The sequence below is a fragment of the Gossypium arboreum genome, chromosome 13 (assembly GCF_025698485.1).
Source record: "Gossypium arboreum isolate Shixiya-1 chromosome 13, ASM2569848v2, whole genome shotgun sequence".
In the NCBI taxonomy this organism is placed as follows: domain Eukaryota; kingdom Viridiplantae; phylum Streptophyta; class Magnoliopsida; order Malvales; family Malvaceae; genus Gossypium; species Gossypium arboreum.
Window position 1 is genome coordinate 655,447 of NC_069082.1, and position 17,611 is coordinate 673,057.

Below are 17,611 nucleotides of genomic sequence, written 5' to 3' on the forward strand. Positions count from 1 at the left end.
ATTCAATATTCGAATTATATTAGCTTATTGAGTTTTAGCTCGATTGATATGGTATTGTTCCCAATACAGGAGGATAGGGTTTAAGTGCATTGAAGCGCATTATCCCTATATTTATCGGTTGAGAAGGGATATTGGTAGTTCTAGGTATTGTGTCAAAAAGAGTAGAGCAGATATGATCAAAACATTTAATGAGATTGTTAAAAATATATTCAAAATATATTAATAATTTTATTTGATTTTGAAAATATATTTTATTTAAAAACCAATTTTTCAAGAAAATGAAAACGGAAATAGTCTTTATTTATTGAAATCAAATGGAGCTTAAATTCACAATATCACACTTTAGTGTTTTAATTAAGTTCTTTTAAAATAGGGATTTAAAGAGAATTTTTAAAAATTTGAAGGGTCTTAATTAAAAGTTTTAAAATTTTTAAGGGTATAATGAAAATTTTCCTAATTTATATATTTACAAAAACTTGCTGATAACCTGCGAACATGAAAAGGAAGCACATATATACAAGGGCACATATAAATTTATTTTGAAATGGATTAAATAGAAATTTTTTTTTTCATTTTGGTGGCCAAATTTAATGGTTTTTAAAGGGGTTGAAATGTAATTTTTCATTTTTTTGGGGGCGCCTAGGGCACTACTTACCCCTTTGCATTCACCCCTAGTTGTATTAAAAAAAGAGAGTAAAATTATGCTATAATTAATTCATGTACTCTAAGTAAGTTGTGGATTTAGTCATTATATTTTAACTTGATTAATTTTAGTTCTTTTACTTTTAGAATTGATCAACTTTAGTCTATGTACTTTCTATATTTTGAAATGTCAGTCCTAAGCCAAACTGTATTAGTTAAATTCTTGTTGGTTATACGCAAAATTATAAATTTAGTTCATATTCTCCAATTAATTCATTTTTAATCACTGCAATTGGGTTAGTCACTTGGGGATCCGGCTCACAAGCCAATAACTCCGTCAAGACCGCCATTGTTGAGGTACTTGTACTTTGTTTCAAGTATTTTTGTATATATTTGTCTTTGGGAGCTAAATTATATTTTTATTATTTAACTAAATTTATAATTTTAAAAATTTTGAAGGATTAAAATGATAATTATTTTGAGGAGTCAAGGCCCCTACGTTTCCTCTTGGCGCCGTCCCTGTTCTTTGTATTAAAATTTCATTAACATTTCACAATGGTTGCAGGGTGGTTATAGACATATAGATACAGCTTGGGAATACGGTGTTCAAGAAAGTGTATGTATCTCTTTCTCCCCCAACACTATGAAAGTTGTAAATTTTCAATTTTCATGAAACAATAATTTTATATTCCATTAAAACTTTTCATTTTATTTATCAGGTTGGCCATGGAGTCAAAGCAGCAATACATGCAGGAGTAGAAAGAAGGGATCTTTTCATTACATCCAAGCTATGGTGCACCGAGTTGAGTCCAGAGCGAGTTCGACCTGCTTTATTGAACACTCTCCAAGAACTCCAACTTGAATACCTTGATCTTTACCTGGTAATCTGATCAAAATGTCATTTACATCAACATGTTCGACGATGAAATGCCTGAAAGACTTTTCATTACAGATACATTCGCCATTTAGGCTAGCAGATGGAGCAAGCAGACCACCTAAACCAGGTGACGTACAAGAAATGGACATGGAAGGTGTCTGGAGAGAAATGGAGAGACTTGTAAAAGACAAGCTGGTTAGAGACATTGGTGTGTGTAATTTTAGATTGAAGAAGATGAACAAGTTGCTTGGTTTTGCTGAAACTATGCCATCTGTTTGTCAAATGGAAATGCATCCTGGTTGGAGGAATGATAAGATGTCGGAAGCTTGTAAACAGAATGGCATCCATGTCACTGTAAGATCTGATCTATCATATCATATATTTGGAATGAATAAATTAATCATTGGATATTCATGATGATGATGATGGATTTGCAGGCATATTCACCACTTGGTTCACAAGAAGGAGGTAGAGACCTAATCCATGATGAAACAGTGGATAGAATAGCAAAGAAGCTGAACAAAACACCAGGACAAGTGCTGGTAAAATGGGCAATACAAAGGGGAACCAGTGTCATACCCAAATCAAACAACACTGATAGGATCAAAGAAAACATTAAGGTGTTTGGGTGGGAATTGCCACGAGGATTTTCAAGCTCCTTGTAACATCCCTGATCAGGTAATAATAACAACAATACATATAAGTTTAGTTTTGTAATAATTAAAACTTGGTTTGAAGGTTGATTGATGAAAGGTTTTGTTTTGTTTTTTTTTGCAGAAGAGAGTGTTGCATGGAGAACAATTGTTTGTGAACAAGAATGCAGGGCCTTTAAGAAGTGTGGCTGACAATAAATACGATGATGATGATGATGATGATGATGATGATGATTCCATGTGTGTTTGTAGTGATGATGATATGTAACCAAAAATACTTAGATTTGAAATAAAAATAAATAAATCCTGTTTGAGAAAAGAAGGTCCACAGATTTTATAGTCAACGAATAAAGGGTTGATTTGTAAGAAGAATATGGACCTGGCAGGCAGGTAGGCTTTTTGATTAAATGCTACAATTTAATTTTAGTTTTTTTAAATATTAAAAATTCAATTTAATCCTTTTTAATTTTTTTAAATAATTTTTTTTTTCATTTTGACCCTTTCAAAGTTTCAAAACGTGATAAGAGATGAAAATAAGCTCCAATTTTCGCTTAATTAAATACCAAAATTTGTTAAAATAGACAATAAAATGAAAGATATAGAAGGGATAATATAATTTTATCCATAACTAGGTTTATTTTGGTATTTTAAGTTTTTTATTCGGTGAATCCATAAATTTTTTAACAGCGCCAAAATTAATTGTAATTTTTATAAATAATAAAAGTTTATTATGTATTAATTTATAATTCTAACATTTTAAAGGGTTTAAACTGAATTTTTTCATTTTAAGGGTTAAACTGAAAATTTTTATTTATATTAATTATAATTTCTTTATTTATAAAATGACTTAAATGAAAATATTATATTTTGGGGTCAAAATGTAATTTCAATAGGTATTAATTTATAGTTTATCTATTATAGGAGGACTAAATTGAAAAAATCATTTTTGGGGGACAAGGCCCTTGCTTTGCCCCTTCCAGTCCGCTTTTGTACATTTACACATGAACTTAACAACTAAGTCCATTTTGGTGTCTGAACCTAAAAATTATAAATGTTCGATAATGTGACACTTTAATATTATGACATATCAACACTTGAAAATTAAAATATATATGTATATATAAATTTTTAGGTGATGATAGCAGTACAATCTTTCAGTATTTTAATAACTAGGCTTGAATAGGTTAGATCACCAGTTCTCAATTTAATCAATTCGATCAATACAACCATTAAACCAACAATAATTATATAAATAATTAAAATTCATAAAAAATACAAATATCAAGTTTAACTATCAAAATAAATTTAATTATTAAATACAAATATTAAAATAGACAAAAATAAAAATACACTCAAATTTAAATATCAAAACACATCCCACATCAACATTCATTATCTAATACACAAAGCAAGGAATAAAGGAAAACAAAAAGTAAAACATATATAGCTATAGGCAACCCACCATTGAAGCAAAGTACCATAGCAAGTTTAAACAGACTCCTACAAATAAACATTTGGAATCTCTCCCTTCTAATTTTCTGCTTTCTTTTACTTATTCTATTTCAACTTTTTTTTCTCTACCACATCGAAAGAGACTGAGAGGAAGGAGAAATGGAAGAGCTAAAGTACTATGGGCATCAACATCCACTGTTGATGTTAAATGAAGAGCAGTTTGGAGTTGTTGATTGCTCAAGGTGTGGGGAGAAGGTGTCAGCTCCATGTTTTAGCTGTGTGGAGTGCTGTGGGTTTTACCTCCACAAGACATGTGCCGAGGCACCTTTGGAGCTTAATCATCCTTTTCATTGCCACCATCCTCTCGTGCTTTCGCAGAATCCACCTTGCGCTTCTTATGAAAGGTGCGTTTGCGATTTCTGTGATGAAACATGTGAGAAATTCATTTACCATTGCTCTTGTGGCTTGAACTTTCATATTAAATGTGCTTTGTTTACATTTAATATTGCTGAAAGAAATTTGAAAGAGCTCGAGCATGTTGCCCTTGAGGATCCATCGTTTTCCTCTAAAAACGATGGTGGAAACCTGCGTAAGTGCTTTGGGTGTTGGGAACCATTAGCAATTTATACATACTTCTCTCTTGATTGTGGGTTTAATTTGCATAAGAAATGTGCTGAGCTTCCTCTCAAAATGGATCGTTTGTGCCATCGCAAACATCCTCTTGTTTTGCAATTTAATTGTGAACGGCGTGCTTGCAAAGTATGCCAATTAACTCAACGAAGAGGATTTGTGTATGGCTGTTCACCTTGTGAGTTGGCTATTCACATTGATTGTGCATCGCCATTACCAGTTATCGAACATAAAAGTCATCAACACCCATTCACCTTGTTTTGGAGACAAATTCCATTCATTTGTGATGCTTGTGGCACTGACGGACATCATGTTGCCTATATATGTGGTACATGCAGTATTATGATCCATAAAAAATGCATTTCATTGCCACGCATTATCCAACACGCGTTCCATGTCCATCGTGTTTTTCACACGTATTTCATTCGCAAGGAATATTTTGAAAGTTTGAATTGCTTATGGTGTCATGAAGTTGTGGATACAGAACTCGGTAGTTACTTCTGTGCAGATTGCAATGTTATATTCCATGTGAATTGTGCATTGAAAGAAAAGGATTTGTATTGCATAGTTTCACAGGAAAATGAAGATGACAAGTCTCTTGATATACCTGTTAACTCCATCACTAAGGTTCTTGAGACGAATGATGATGGAGAAGCCACAGTAATAGAACATTGCAAGCATAAGCACTACTTGATGTTAAGTGACAACATCAGAGAGCATGGTGATAAATGTTGTGATGGGTGCTTCTTATTTATCTCCCCCAAGTTCTACCATTGCTCGCGATGTGATTTCTTTCTTCATAAATCTTGTGCTGAATTGCCTAAGATGAAGCTTTTTTCGAAACATAATATTTGTGGAGAAACGGAATTTTTTTCTGGATCAAAACCCTTTATCCTTACTTCAGACTGCATGTTCAGTTGTGAATTGTGCGAGTACCTTTCTAATGGATTTTCTTATAAATGTAATGAATGTGGAAGTCAGATATGCCTTCGATGTCTTGATCTATTTCTCCAAGATGCTGTAAAAATTCCAGGGCATAAACACCCTCTTCTTTTCTATTATGATTATGAGGAGCAGTGTTGTGCTTGTGGGAGGGATATCATTCGCGCATTTTGTTGTAAGGATTGCAATTTTCATATATGCAATTTGTGTGTTATACGACCAACTAGAGTTAGACACAAATGCGATGAACATCTTCTTATACTCACTTATGATAAGATTAATGATTATGCAAAATATCATTATTGTGACATTTGTGAGAAAGAAAGGGATCCAAAGCTCTGGTTTTATCATTGCAAAACTTGTGACACTTCAGCTCACGTGGATTGCGTTCTTGGAAAATATTCATTCATCAGACTCGGGAGCACCTACAATGAGGGAAACCATCAACACCCTCTCACTTTTGTCAAGAAGATTCATTACTATCCTGAATGTGTTGAATGTGATAAGCCTTGTGAAGATCTTTCTCTTCAATGTGCAGAACCCAGATGTAACTATATTGCTCACTGGAAATGCAGAAAACTAGCAATCCGTGGTAGGTACTAAAAATTGCGGCTTCAGTTTCACAATAAGACAGTGTATGGTTGTTGTTAATGGTTACTACTTTTTAATTATGTGTTTAAATAATGTAATGTTTTTAAGTTTGAACTCTAAATATATGAGAAAAAAATTAATATGATTTGCTTATTTCTTGTTTAATTTTCATATATTAATTTTGTTGCATGCTAACTAAAATCATAATAATAGAATGTTAATTATTATTTTCCTTAGATTCCATGAATAATTAGTCCTTATGTGCTACCTTCCATATTTATATAAGTTGAATATAGTTAGATGTAAAAATAATTGTTTACAATCCGTTTGTTTCCTGAAAATTTTATTTTGAATTGATGTAAAATATTTTCATTAATTTGATAAATTTTCTGAAAATATTTCATAAAAGATATTTTCAAAGAAACAAATATACTTCAATGAATAAAGAGTTGATTTATAAGACGAATATGGACCTTGATTAAATGGAACAATTTAATTTTAGTCTTTCTAAAATATTAAAAATTCAATTTAATCCTTTTTAATTTTTTTGTTAAATGAAAAGTTTTCATTTTCAATCTTTTCGAAAGTTTAATATTTATTTTAATGCAAGAATTTTAGCTTTAACCTCTCACCATGAATACCTTGATATAATGGATGAAAATGAGCCCCAATTTTCTCTTAATTAAATACCAAAATTGTAAAAAAAAAAATAGAAAATAAAAATGAAAGATATAGAAGGGATAATATAATTTTTGACCACTAAACGTTTACTTTGATATCTGTACTTTTTTTTGTTCACTCTGGCAGGGGCAAATTTAGAAATGTTTTTAACAAGGGCTAAATTAATTATAAATTTTTCATAGATAAAAAAATAAGTTTATTATGTATTAATTTATAATTTCATGATTTTTGAAGGAATTAAACATATTTTTTCATTTTAGTGGGCTAAAGAGAAATTTTACTATATATTAATTTTAATTTCTTTATTTATAAAAGAATTGGGATGAATTTTTTCATTTTGGGGCCAAAATAAAATTTTACTACACATTAATTTTAAGAGTGTCAAATTCAATGTTTTAATTACCGATGTAATGGCCCATTTTCAGTAAAATTGGAATAGTGGTTTCGTGACCACAAATCCGATCTAGAAAGAAAATTTATTCTAATATTGTGGCATAATCTATATTACGATAGGAATATTGCATGAAAATTTTGATAGGAAAATTTTATTGATTATATAGTTAAATTGATAAAAAGAGAAAAGAAAAAAATGCATTCTCGGGACTCCGTTCCAATAAATCGGATTCGTAAATATTTATTATAAATATTTAGGAAGCTAGTTGTGTGTCTAATTAGGTTTTGATTAGGTGAATTCGACTTAATTAGAATTAATTAGGAAAAGGATTAGATTGAAATAAGTATGAAAGTTTAATTATAGATTAAAGAAAATAAAAAAGACTAAATAGGTAAATATGCTATTATTATAAAATGAGGCGGTTTAAGTTAAAAAAAAAATCTAAGATATTTTTGATATAAAATATATATTATATATTATATTAACTTAATATTTAAGTATTAATATATAATATATTATATTATTATATAATATATAATATAATATATAAAACATAAAGTAAAGTAAAGTAAAGAAACAGAATAAAAAGAAGAAACAAAACAGAATAGCAAGGAAGAAATAGAGAAAAGGGAGAAAGAAAAGAAAAGAAAATTTGAGATTTCAAGGGTTCAAATTCAATTTGGTAAATCAATTTAATTCATTTTCTTGTAATTATTGAGTTTTATAATCCTAGAACAAAATACTATTAGGTATATGTTGAAATTTTGAGAGTTAGTAGATTTTTTTATATAGTTTATGTTGAATTTATGGATAAATTAGAGATTGAGCTTATGAAAATTCAAATTAGAGATTGAGAAAAAGATTGAATTGTGAAATAGATTGCAATAAGGAGTAAATTATAAGAAGTTTGAAATTGGGGTTTATTAGTGAAAATTTGGGAGTTAAACTAAGTTTTAAGTAGCATTTAAATAAAAATAAAGTATAGATTGTAATAGAAATGGAAATAATTTTAGTTATGGAATAAATTGAAATGTAAGTTATTGTAAGAAATGATGAATTTATTATATCATACATGTTTATTTTTTTAATAGCATAGGAAAGTCATTTAATTATTTTTCTCTAACATATAAATGTTATATGTTTTATATGAAATTGAAGAGAAAGAAAAGAAAGGAGAGGACCTAATTGAAGAAAAAGGAAAAGAGAAGGCTAAGGAGTGAAGGAAGACATCATCTCAATCTTTTGTTGTAAGTACTACAAGATTTTTTTAAATTAATTTTATTTAGATGTATTGTTGTATAGAATTATTTAGAAATAAAATGTAATATATATGTATATATTTAAATTTATAACTAAATAAATAATAATAATAATAATAATAATAATAATAATAATAATAGATTATGGAATTGTGAAATTATGAAATTTGAAAAGAAAATTATAATTGGAGAATATAAGAAGTTGTATTGTTTGAACATTAAGTAATAATGTTGTGACAAAAGTATATGTGTGAAAAAGATGTGATATTTGTTAATTGTGTAATATGCACTAAATTGTAATGATGAAGAAATGAGAAATCTTTTTCGAGATATTTATGTAATGTATTTAAATGTATGAAATTCAGTTTTAATGCCCAAGTAGATGAGTTTAGAACTACTAGGATATTAGTGGCATGCCATTAAGGAACTCTAGCGCGCTCTCTAATTATTAGCACATTAGTGCTCTCCGTTCTATTATTAGCACGTTAAGTGCTCTCTGTATAGCACTTTAGTGCTCTCTGTTCGCTTGTGCATAATAATATGCACTTCTGTATTTGTTCCGTATATCCAGTGTGTTCTATAAAGTCTACTTTGGGTTAAAGTTATAAGTTGTGAACCAAAGCGAATTATCAATGTACTAAGGTAAGTTTTATAACTTCTATGATAATAAATTAAATTTTGTTAATATAAGATACAACTAAAGAAACTTATATGCATATAAATATATATTGATCAAATTATAATATTTTAATAGGATTTATTTGCCTATTTATTCTTGTAGTGCTTGCTAAGTCTTCACCGGCTTAACGCGTTTAATTTTAACGCGTAGGTACAGTTAGACTCGAAGAGGTAGAGTCGGCTAGAAGATCTCTCATCTCATCACATCCTCAAGAGCTTCATAAGTAGGTACCATATTTTGAATTAAAAGTGGCATGTACATAGGTGTTATTTTGATCACATTAGAATGTTACAAGACTTTTGTTACAAAAAAAAAATGGTATTTAGTATTTTAATGTTTATACTAATGAAATGGTATAAAAGTTTATATAGTATATATATATGGAATTGGTTGTTTTTGGTTTGAACTTGCAGGGGGTTTTATACAAAATAAGCAGAAATGCTGCCGAAATTTAAAAAAAAAATTACGTTCCACTCCTAATACGTATTTTGGGCCTCAAGGGTTTATTATAAAGACTTAAAAGTTAAACTATGCTATGAATATTATTTATTTATGAATTATTTCTAAGTTGTCCAATATGTCCGATAATGCTCCGTAACCCTAATCCGACGATGATTTAGGGTTAAAAGGTGTTACAACCGAACTTGAATAGGTCAGATCACTGATTTTTAATTCAATCAGTACAACCGTTGGACCAATAATAATTAAATAAATAATTAAAATTCATAAAATGTTCAAGTACCAAGTTAAAGGACCAAAATGAATTTAGTTATCAAATTCAAAGACCAAAGTAAAAAAAAATACAAGTATCAAATAAATATTAATTATTAAGTTTAAGGGCCAAAAACTATATTATCCCAATAAAGAAAGGTAGATAGATTCGTGGGAAGATCTTATTGGGACCGCAATGACCTTTTTTTTACCAAGAAAAATAGGTTTAGACAAATTGCATCAATATTTTGAGACCTTTTTGGTGGTATGGTCATAAAAAGACTTTGGCCATTCAAATAAAATTGACTTTATTTTAATGCAACTTCAATATTCGAATTATATTAGTTGATTGAGTTTTAGTTCAATTGGTATGGGTATTAGTTCTAATGCAGGAAGACGTGGGTTTGAGTGCGTTGAAACGCATTATCCTCCTATTTATGGGTTGAGAATGGGCTATGGATAGTTCTAGACATTGTATCAAAAAGAGCAAAGCAGATATGATCAGAATCTATCATGAGATTGTTAAAAATAATATTCAAATTATATTAATAATTTTATTTGTTTTTTGAAAATATTTTTTATTTGAAAACCAGTTTTTCAAGAAAATGAAAATGACAATAGTCTTTATTTATTGAAATCAAACTAAGCCTAAATTCACAATATCACACTTTAGTGTTTTAACATTAAGTTTTGAGGGATTTAATTAAGTTATTTTAAAATTAGGGATTTAAAGAGAATTTTCAAAAATTTGAAGGGTCTTATTTAAAAGGTTTAAAATTTTTAAGGGTATAATAAAATTTTCCTAATTTATATATTTACAAAAACTTGCTGATAACCTGCGAACATGAAAAGGAAGCAAATATATACAAGGGCACATATAAATTTATTTTGAAATGGATTAAATAGAATTTTTTTCATTTTGGTGACTAAAGTGCAATTTTATTATATATAAATTTATAATTTAATGGTTTTTAAAGGGGTTGAAATGTAATTTTTCTTTGTTTTGGGGCGCCTAGAGCACTACTTAGCCCTTTACATTCACCCTTAGTTGTATTAAAATAAATTTTAGTTCCTTTGCTTTTAGAATTGGTCAACTTTAGTCTATGTACTTCCTATATTTTGAAATCTTGATCTAAACGGTATTAGTTAAATCTATATTGGTTATATTTTGCTATTAGTCCTATACTATATGCAAAGTTATAAATTTAGTCTATATTCTCTAATTAGATCATTTTAATCCTATACTTCTAATTTCAAAATTTTAGTATTGACTCCATTAATGGAATTTTTATAAATATTATTTGAAAATAACAAGCTAACATGATATGATACATATGATAATATGTTTGCCACGTAAGATTTCTGAAAAAAACATAACTAAACTTAATGAATTTAACGCTACAGTTTAGTTAATTAAGACTAAAATTTTAAAATTCAAAAATAAAGGGACAAAATACCAAATTATAGTGATATAATCACAACTTATACATAATATAGGGACTAATAGTAAAATATAACCAAAAACCAAATTACAATAAACCCCCAAAAGAAAACAATAAAACAATAAAATGTATGAATATTTCAAAATTTATACATAAGGTGTAAAAATTCTATATATTACCTTAAATAATAACAAATACAACCTTTGGTAATTGTTTTCTGCAAAAATAATGTGAATATATATATATATATTTATTGCTAAAAATCATAAAATTAAAAAACCAGACAGCCTATGATTCTGTAATAATTGTATGTACATTATATAACCATAAAAACTAACTGATCTAAAAATTGGGAAAAATATATATTTTTTTAAATCTATACCAAAAAATGAAGAACAAATTCGTATAAGTGGCAGCTAGTTGTTGATGTCGTTGATTCCTTTGCTAGGTGCCGAAGGTGGTATCGGTACTCCCTTGGGAAGCATGCTGAAGATCATCGGACCATATTTTCCTGCGAGTCTTTGAGTCGGAGACTTAAGGATTCCGACGTGGGGTTTCTTCATGGGAACCATATGAATATCACATGGCTGAGGTTGAGGCTCAGGGTCTTGTTTCGATACGTCGAGAACGACGTCGGTTTTGTGGTCTTCGACTTCGACGAGATCGGCTAAAGCAAGGTCCAAGGTTGTCTCCGTGGTGGACGGCGGCGAGTCGCTCAAGAGCCTGGCGGAAGATGGCGATGTAGAGATGGTGAAGATGAAGAATAAGAGGAGCACGGCCGCGAGGTATTTGGATTTATAGAAGGTAGCCATTAATGGACAATTGTTGGAGGATTAATTTGAAAGTTTTTTTGGGTTTAAAGGGCTTCTTTTTTACGATTAATTTGAAGGGGTTTTGAGGGTTTATATAGCACATGAAATGGAAATTCGCTGTCTTCAGAGTTGACAAAGTCTGTTTGGGTTTCGAGAAAACTATGACAAGTTCACGCGCTTGACATTTCTTTCATTTTCTTGGTAAGCAAGTCACCTAATTTGCTGATTTTTTTCCTTTGGTTAATTGACATGGAAGCCCTTGTATTAAGAGTTGAATTGCATTTTACCTTACTTAAAAAATAGACAAATTAATCCCTATACGTTAGATAAAAGAGCAAACTAGTCATTCTGTTATAATTTCCTTACATTCCTACTATTAAAATTTTATATATGTACGTCAACGTAAATTACAAGTGGCACGTTACATGTTACTATTCAATTATTCCATCGTAACGTCATTTTTTAGCGGTGCAAATTAATGAAATTTTTAATATAAAGGATCAATTTGCTTTTTAGTCTAACATACAAGGACTAATTTGCTCATTTTTTAGTGGAGGGGAAAAATACAATATGGTTCTTAACATAGGCCTCCATGGTACTTTTACTTTACAAAGTATTAATATCTTGTCACAATCAATTTTTTCTGTCAACTTAGCTATTAGCTTGGGTGTTAATTGTCGGCTTAAATCTAACATAGAGTTTATATCGAAACATGTGAATCAAATTATAAATATGTTTATGCCTACTATATAAATAATTTGGATATGATATGTTAAAAAATAACTTTATTAAATTTATTAATATTGCATTTTTTTAACTTGTTATATCTAAGTTGCTTACGTAAGTATACTCATTTTTTAGATATACTCTACGTCAAATTTGAATTGGTATTTAAACCTTAAATTGATGATTAGGCTAACAGAAGGACCTAATTGATGCAAATATTAATACATTGAGAACTCGATTAAAACAGTTTGAAGCATAATGGTTGTTTTAAAATCTATATGATAGTTTGAGGACATTTGGTGGTATAGAGTAATCTAAATATCAAAAGCTACGGAAGATAAATTTTTACTAGTTTCGAAGATACATCACACAAGTCAAGTATTATTTTATGTCAGAGTTTTATCTCTGAATTATACAGAGAGCTCGAATGAGTTCACAAATTAGTAAAAACACTGTAAAATGTTTTGAATAACAAACAAAACCATAGCCATCTAAAAGGTTTTTACATAGTATATAATCAAATTAAAACCTTGAGTGTAAACAATATTTGACATATTGAAGATGATAAAAGTATCATGGAGGTTCTTTTATTAAAAGTTAGATTGCATTTTATCTCTTTTACTCAAAAAAGGAGCAAATCAGCCCCTGTACATTATATTAAAGAACAAACTGGTCGTTTCTATTAAAAGTTCTATCCATTTCTTCTTTTAAAAACTAGTGTGACTGACAGAATAACCAAATAGTTACACATGATATACCATGTATACCTCATTCTAACATATAAAGACCCGTTTTAATTGAAAATACACCCTTCAACAAATATGAACTTATTCTAATTTGACTTTTAACAATAAAATATTTTTAGATTAAATTTAAATTAAGACTTCATTAGAATCCCTAATTAAAAAAATGGTATTAATATTTTTATAAGGCACGACTTGGTTGACATTTATTATGGAGTCAAAAAAAGCAAGTTCAAGGTAATAGACCCCTTGTTTACTGGAAATTAATTGGGGGAGGTGCAGGCGCGTGAAAAAAATTAGAGTGGGGAAAGTAAGAAGAAGAAGAAGAGATGGGAAGACCGTAAGGGAAGACGTCAGGGGTTGACTAATGAGAAACACGCCAGGTTTGGTCCAACCTTGGACTGTCAATGCTACGCGTTCCCCACTGACTTGTCGTCCACGCTATCCGGAACACTTCCTAGTATTTTGCCACTACTTAAATTTGAATTTCCACCGACAACTATAACTAGAGGTGTGATGACCAGGTTGGTCCGAGTTCCGAGATCCGATTTTAAAAAAAATTCAAGTCTAAGTTTATTTTCGGTCCGACCCATATTTATAAATAATTAATTTAAGCTTGTTTTATGCTCATACATATTATTTTTAATTTAATATTTAATGTTTTAGATGATTTTTTTTGTTAAAATTTTAAATTTAGACAATTTAACATATTTTATAATGTTCACGTAGTATTATATTATTATATATAATTTGTTGTGATATAAATGACATAATATATAAAATAAAATAAAAGTATATTACAAAAGTATAAAATGACTTAGTCAGGCTCGAGTATTGACTGTTGAAGCTCAAGCTTGAATCATATTTTAAACAAGCTTAACTTTTTTACCCAAGTCCATTTTTCAAGCCTTGTATTTTTACTTAAGCCTTCCCATATTTCAGGTGGGCTTTTGGGCTTGAGTAAATAACCGGACCCATGAATAGATTTCAGTAAGACTCATCAACCACAGGCTTTGAAGTCGGATTATTCGTCCAAGTCCAAAGATTGACTTAATACTTGAAATGATTTAGATAAAAATACTAGAATTGAAATTGTATTTGGACAAAGAAATATTATTCTTTGTTTAAAATATGAGTTAGCTTCAGGCTCCAATATTCAAAGCCTAAATATATTAGAAATTTATAATGTAATATATTAGAAATTTGACAAAAAAGATAAAATTACTAAATACTAATAAAAATAATAGGAAGGGTCTAAACACTTTACTGAGTTTATACATATAAGTGACTTTAGCAAAATTTGAGAAACACATTATTGAGCTTGAAAAACCGAACTAAATATAATCGATTCAATCCATGAGTACCTCTACTGAATCATAATCTAAAGCTTGTTAATCAAAACAATGTCGTTTTTAGGTCCAACTTCATTAAAGTTTTTATTTATTTATTTATTTATTGATACAATATTAGGGGTAAGAGATAGGGATAAAACAGTTTGAATCCGTACAAAATAAGTGTCTGACAATAATTTTAACCACCATTCTATATAAATTCAGACGAAATTTTTATTTATTTAAATATTTAAAAGAATATTTACTTCATGAATAATTTGAAAAACTCCTTCATACATTTAGGTAAGTGATCTTTTGGTTTAAATTGAGAACCTTTTAAGTAATTTAAAAGCCTTCACATACATCATCACTAATTAAATCTAGAGATGATAATGAAGCGAGATGGGCTGGATGTTGTTAAATTCATCATCTCTTCATAGTTGGCATGTTCTATTCCATCACTTGCCTCGCTTAATTACGAATGTATAATTTTGAAAACCACTATCACATTCTATTACTGTTGGATGCATCCGTCCTCACCTCACACCACTTTTCTTCAATTTATTTTTTGCTACTTATTTATCTTTAATATTTTTTAAAGTCAAGTAAAATTTAAACATAATTATCTTTAAAAAATTAAATATAAAATATACAAAATTTTTCTATAATACATTATGTTAGCAAAAAAGGGCATTGCTGAGAGCAGAAACAACACAACGAAATTAGTGCCTAAGTTGGTGGGCACTTCTCCAGGCACTAAATGAGAAACAAAAAACACACTTAACATAAAAAGATGATTATGCAATTCGGTTTTCCTACATCTACAGAGCCTAGCTCAGTAAGAAATATGTACTCTCTTTAACAATTATAAAGTGAACTTACTCAATCGCACACACCATGATCGTTTCCATTACCTTTGCACTTTAAAGATAAAGTACTCTCACCACTGTGTACATCGAAGTAATACAATATAATAATAACATATAAGATAAATATGGACTCTTGGCAACTCAACATCAAAATCACAATCCATAACCCTCCCCAACCTATAGATAGGAGGATGATACGCTTTAACGCACTCGAACTCATGTCCTCTTGTATTGGCAATAATACCCATACCAATCGAACTAATACATAATCGACTGATTTTATTATCTTTGATTAAATCAAGAATTTGTTGATTAATTTAAAGTTAACTACAAATAGAAAATGCAAACACAGGACAAACAAAATGAAGAAAAAAAATAGGACATTGGATAAGCTTACCACCAACCATATTAAATATCCAGTCACTGCCACGGCTAGAACTGTGTAATAAGATAGATGGGCAAGAAATTGGAAATAAGCCTTTGACATTAACGCGGCCTTTTTTTTTTTTTTTTCTTCATTCAAACTACTCTGTTGTCAAAGATAAAACAGAGGAGCAACCAAAATTGAAAAATACAGCAAGCAAGTTAAGGACACAATCCCACTAACTAACAAAAGCCCTGAGAGATCACCACCAAGCTTTAAACACTTCTGCCCGATTAACACCTGCCATCGCTAAGGAGAAAGTCATATCATTACTATTCTTATCCGCCAAAGAGAAAACGACAAATCCGGCCTTAAGCATAGCAATTTCAATTTTTGAAAAAATTGCATGAAGCGACCAAGGTCTCAAAACTTTGTTAACACACCATGAAAACACCACCAATGATCCTAACGTAGTTTTAATTTTATAAATAAAAAATCTAAGGAAATAATTCTAGAAAAAAAAATCAAAATCCAGTGTAATAATGATAAGAAATTATTACCCGTTAAAAAAATCTTTGGGGTCGTTGGCTACATCATAGTCAACCATCTAAAAAAGCACTTAGCCACAACATACAAGAATTAATGAGAAGCTTGAGTAAAATCCAAAACAATCAATCTTATCAATACCTTTTCTTTATTTTTTTGGTCGAAATCAAGGTGTCCACCGCCGATAGTAATGACTAATCCCCTTGTCATAGGTGCTCTCCAAAGAGGTATCTGGTTAGTTATGAAATGTGCTCTATTCTCATGGGTAGGGATTGAATCCCAACCTCATGGTTAAGAGATGAGGTAAGCAACCACCACATCATAACTTATAGTTTATTAATATACATTTTCCAGACGTTTAATGTAAACTAAAAATTCTTTTCCCATCTTTTTTTTCTGTATTGATTTTGAATTATTATTTTTCATTAAAACACTATCAAATTCAGTACTTGTCTCATTGCTTGATCTTTACATGAAATTTTAGAAACATCATATTGTATTTTTGAGAAACTGTGAACCTTGTTTTGTTAATCTGGGTTCACATCAAATTTTATTCCTGTACTTCTACTCATATGGTTTATTTGTGGTTCTTTTTTCAGCTTCTTGTGCTTAAAATGGGTTCTACAAAATTTCTTTTTAGGTGTTTGAGAATGGGGTATTAATGATTTGTCAGTATTGCTACTAGTTAAGTATAAAGTTGTTTAAATTTGTGTGTTTAGCCGAAGGGTAGGAGAATCAATGGCATTTTATCATAATAATAATAAAAAAACTAAAAGTTTAATTAACAAAATAGGATGCATACAATATTTTAATGATTATTTTTGTACTTTACTCTTATTTTATCTTAATCCTTAACCTAATGCCGTGATCCTAAACCCTAAATTAGAACATTCGATAAATGCTGAGAAAAACTATCTTCTCCACCATATTCAAGTTCAATCCTTTGTCGAGTCAAGGGTTTTGATTGAACTATAACTTCAACCAAAGTCGACAATAACTCTCCTAACTCAAATGTCTTTCATGAGAATAGACTTTCTCAAGCGTTGTAGCATCAACCAAGTACGGAGACATCCTTTAGACAAACCTTAAGTAGGAAGGTTTATGATGAACCATATTTACGGACAGTCTAGAATATTTCTTTATAGTTGAACAATGCTTCAACACATTTAAAAGATCATGGTCACGAAAGCCATCTAAATAAGGAGATTCAAAATTATCTTTGGTTGAAATTCGAGTTGGGTTGAAATCCTCGACCCAACAAGTGATT

The 17,611-nt window shown here is 29.7% G+C and overlaps 2 protein-coding genes and 1 pseudogene across 2 annotated transcripts; 2 read left to right on the forward strand and 1 right to left on the reverse strand.

Annotated features, from left to right (window-relative positions):
• Positions 1-717: 717 nt before the first annotated feature.
• Positions 718-2,494, forward strand: LOC108462356 (aldose reductase-like; annotated as a pseudogene).
• A 1,160-nt stretch (positions 2,495-3,654) lies between these two features.
• Positions 3,655-5,940, forward strand: LOC108462355 (uncharacterized). Its single transcript, XM_017762314.2, has one exon. The coding sequence runs from the start codon at positions 3,784-3,786 to the stop codon at positions 5,797-5,799; it is 2,016 nt and encodes a 671-aa protein (XP_017617803.1). The 5' UTR covers positions 3,655-3,783; the 3' UTR covers positions 5,800-5,940.
• A 5,150-nt stretch (positions 5,941-11,090) lies between these two features.
• Positions 11,091-11,827, reverse strand: LOC108463570 (uncharacterized). The gene has a single exon (XM_017763494.2). It carries the CDS (start codon positions 11,763-11,765, stop codon positions 11,370-11,372), a length of 396 nt encoding a protein of 131 aa, XP_017618983.1. The 5' UTR covers positions 11,766-11,827; the 3' UTR covers positions 11,091-11,369.
• Between the last annotated feature and the right edge of the window lie 5,784 nt (positions 11,828-17,611).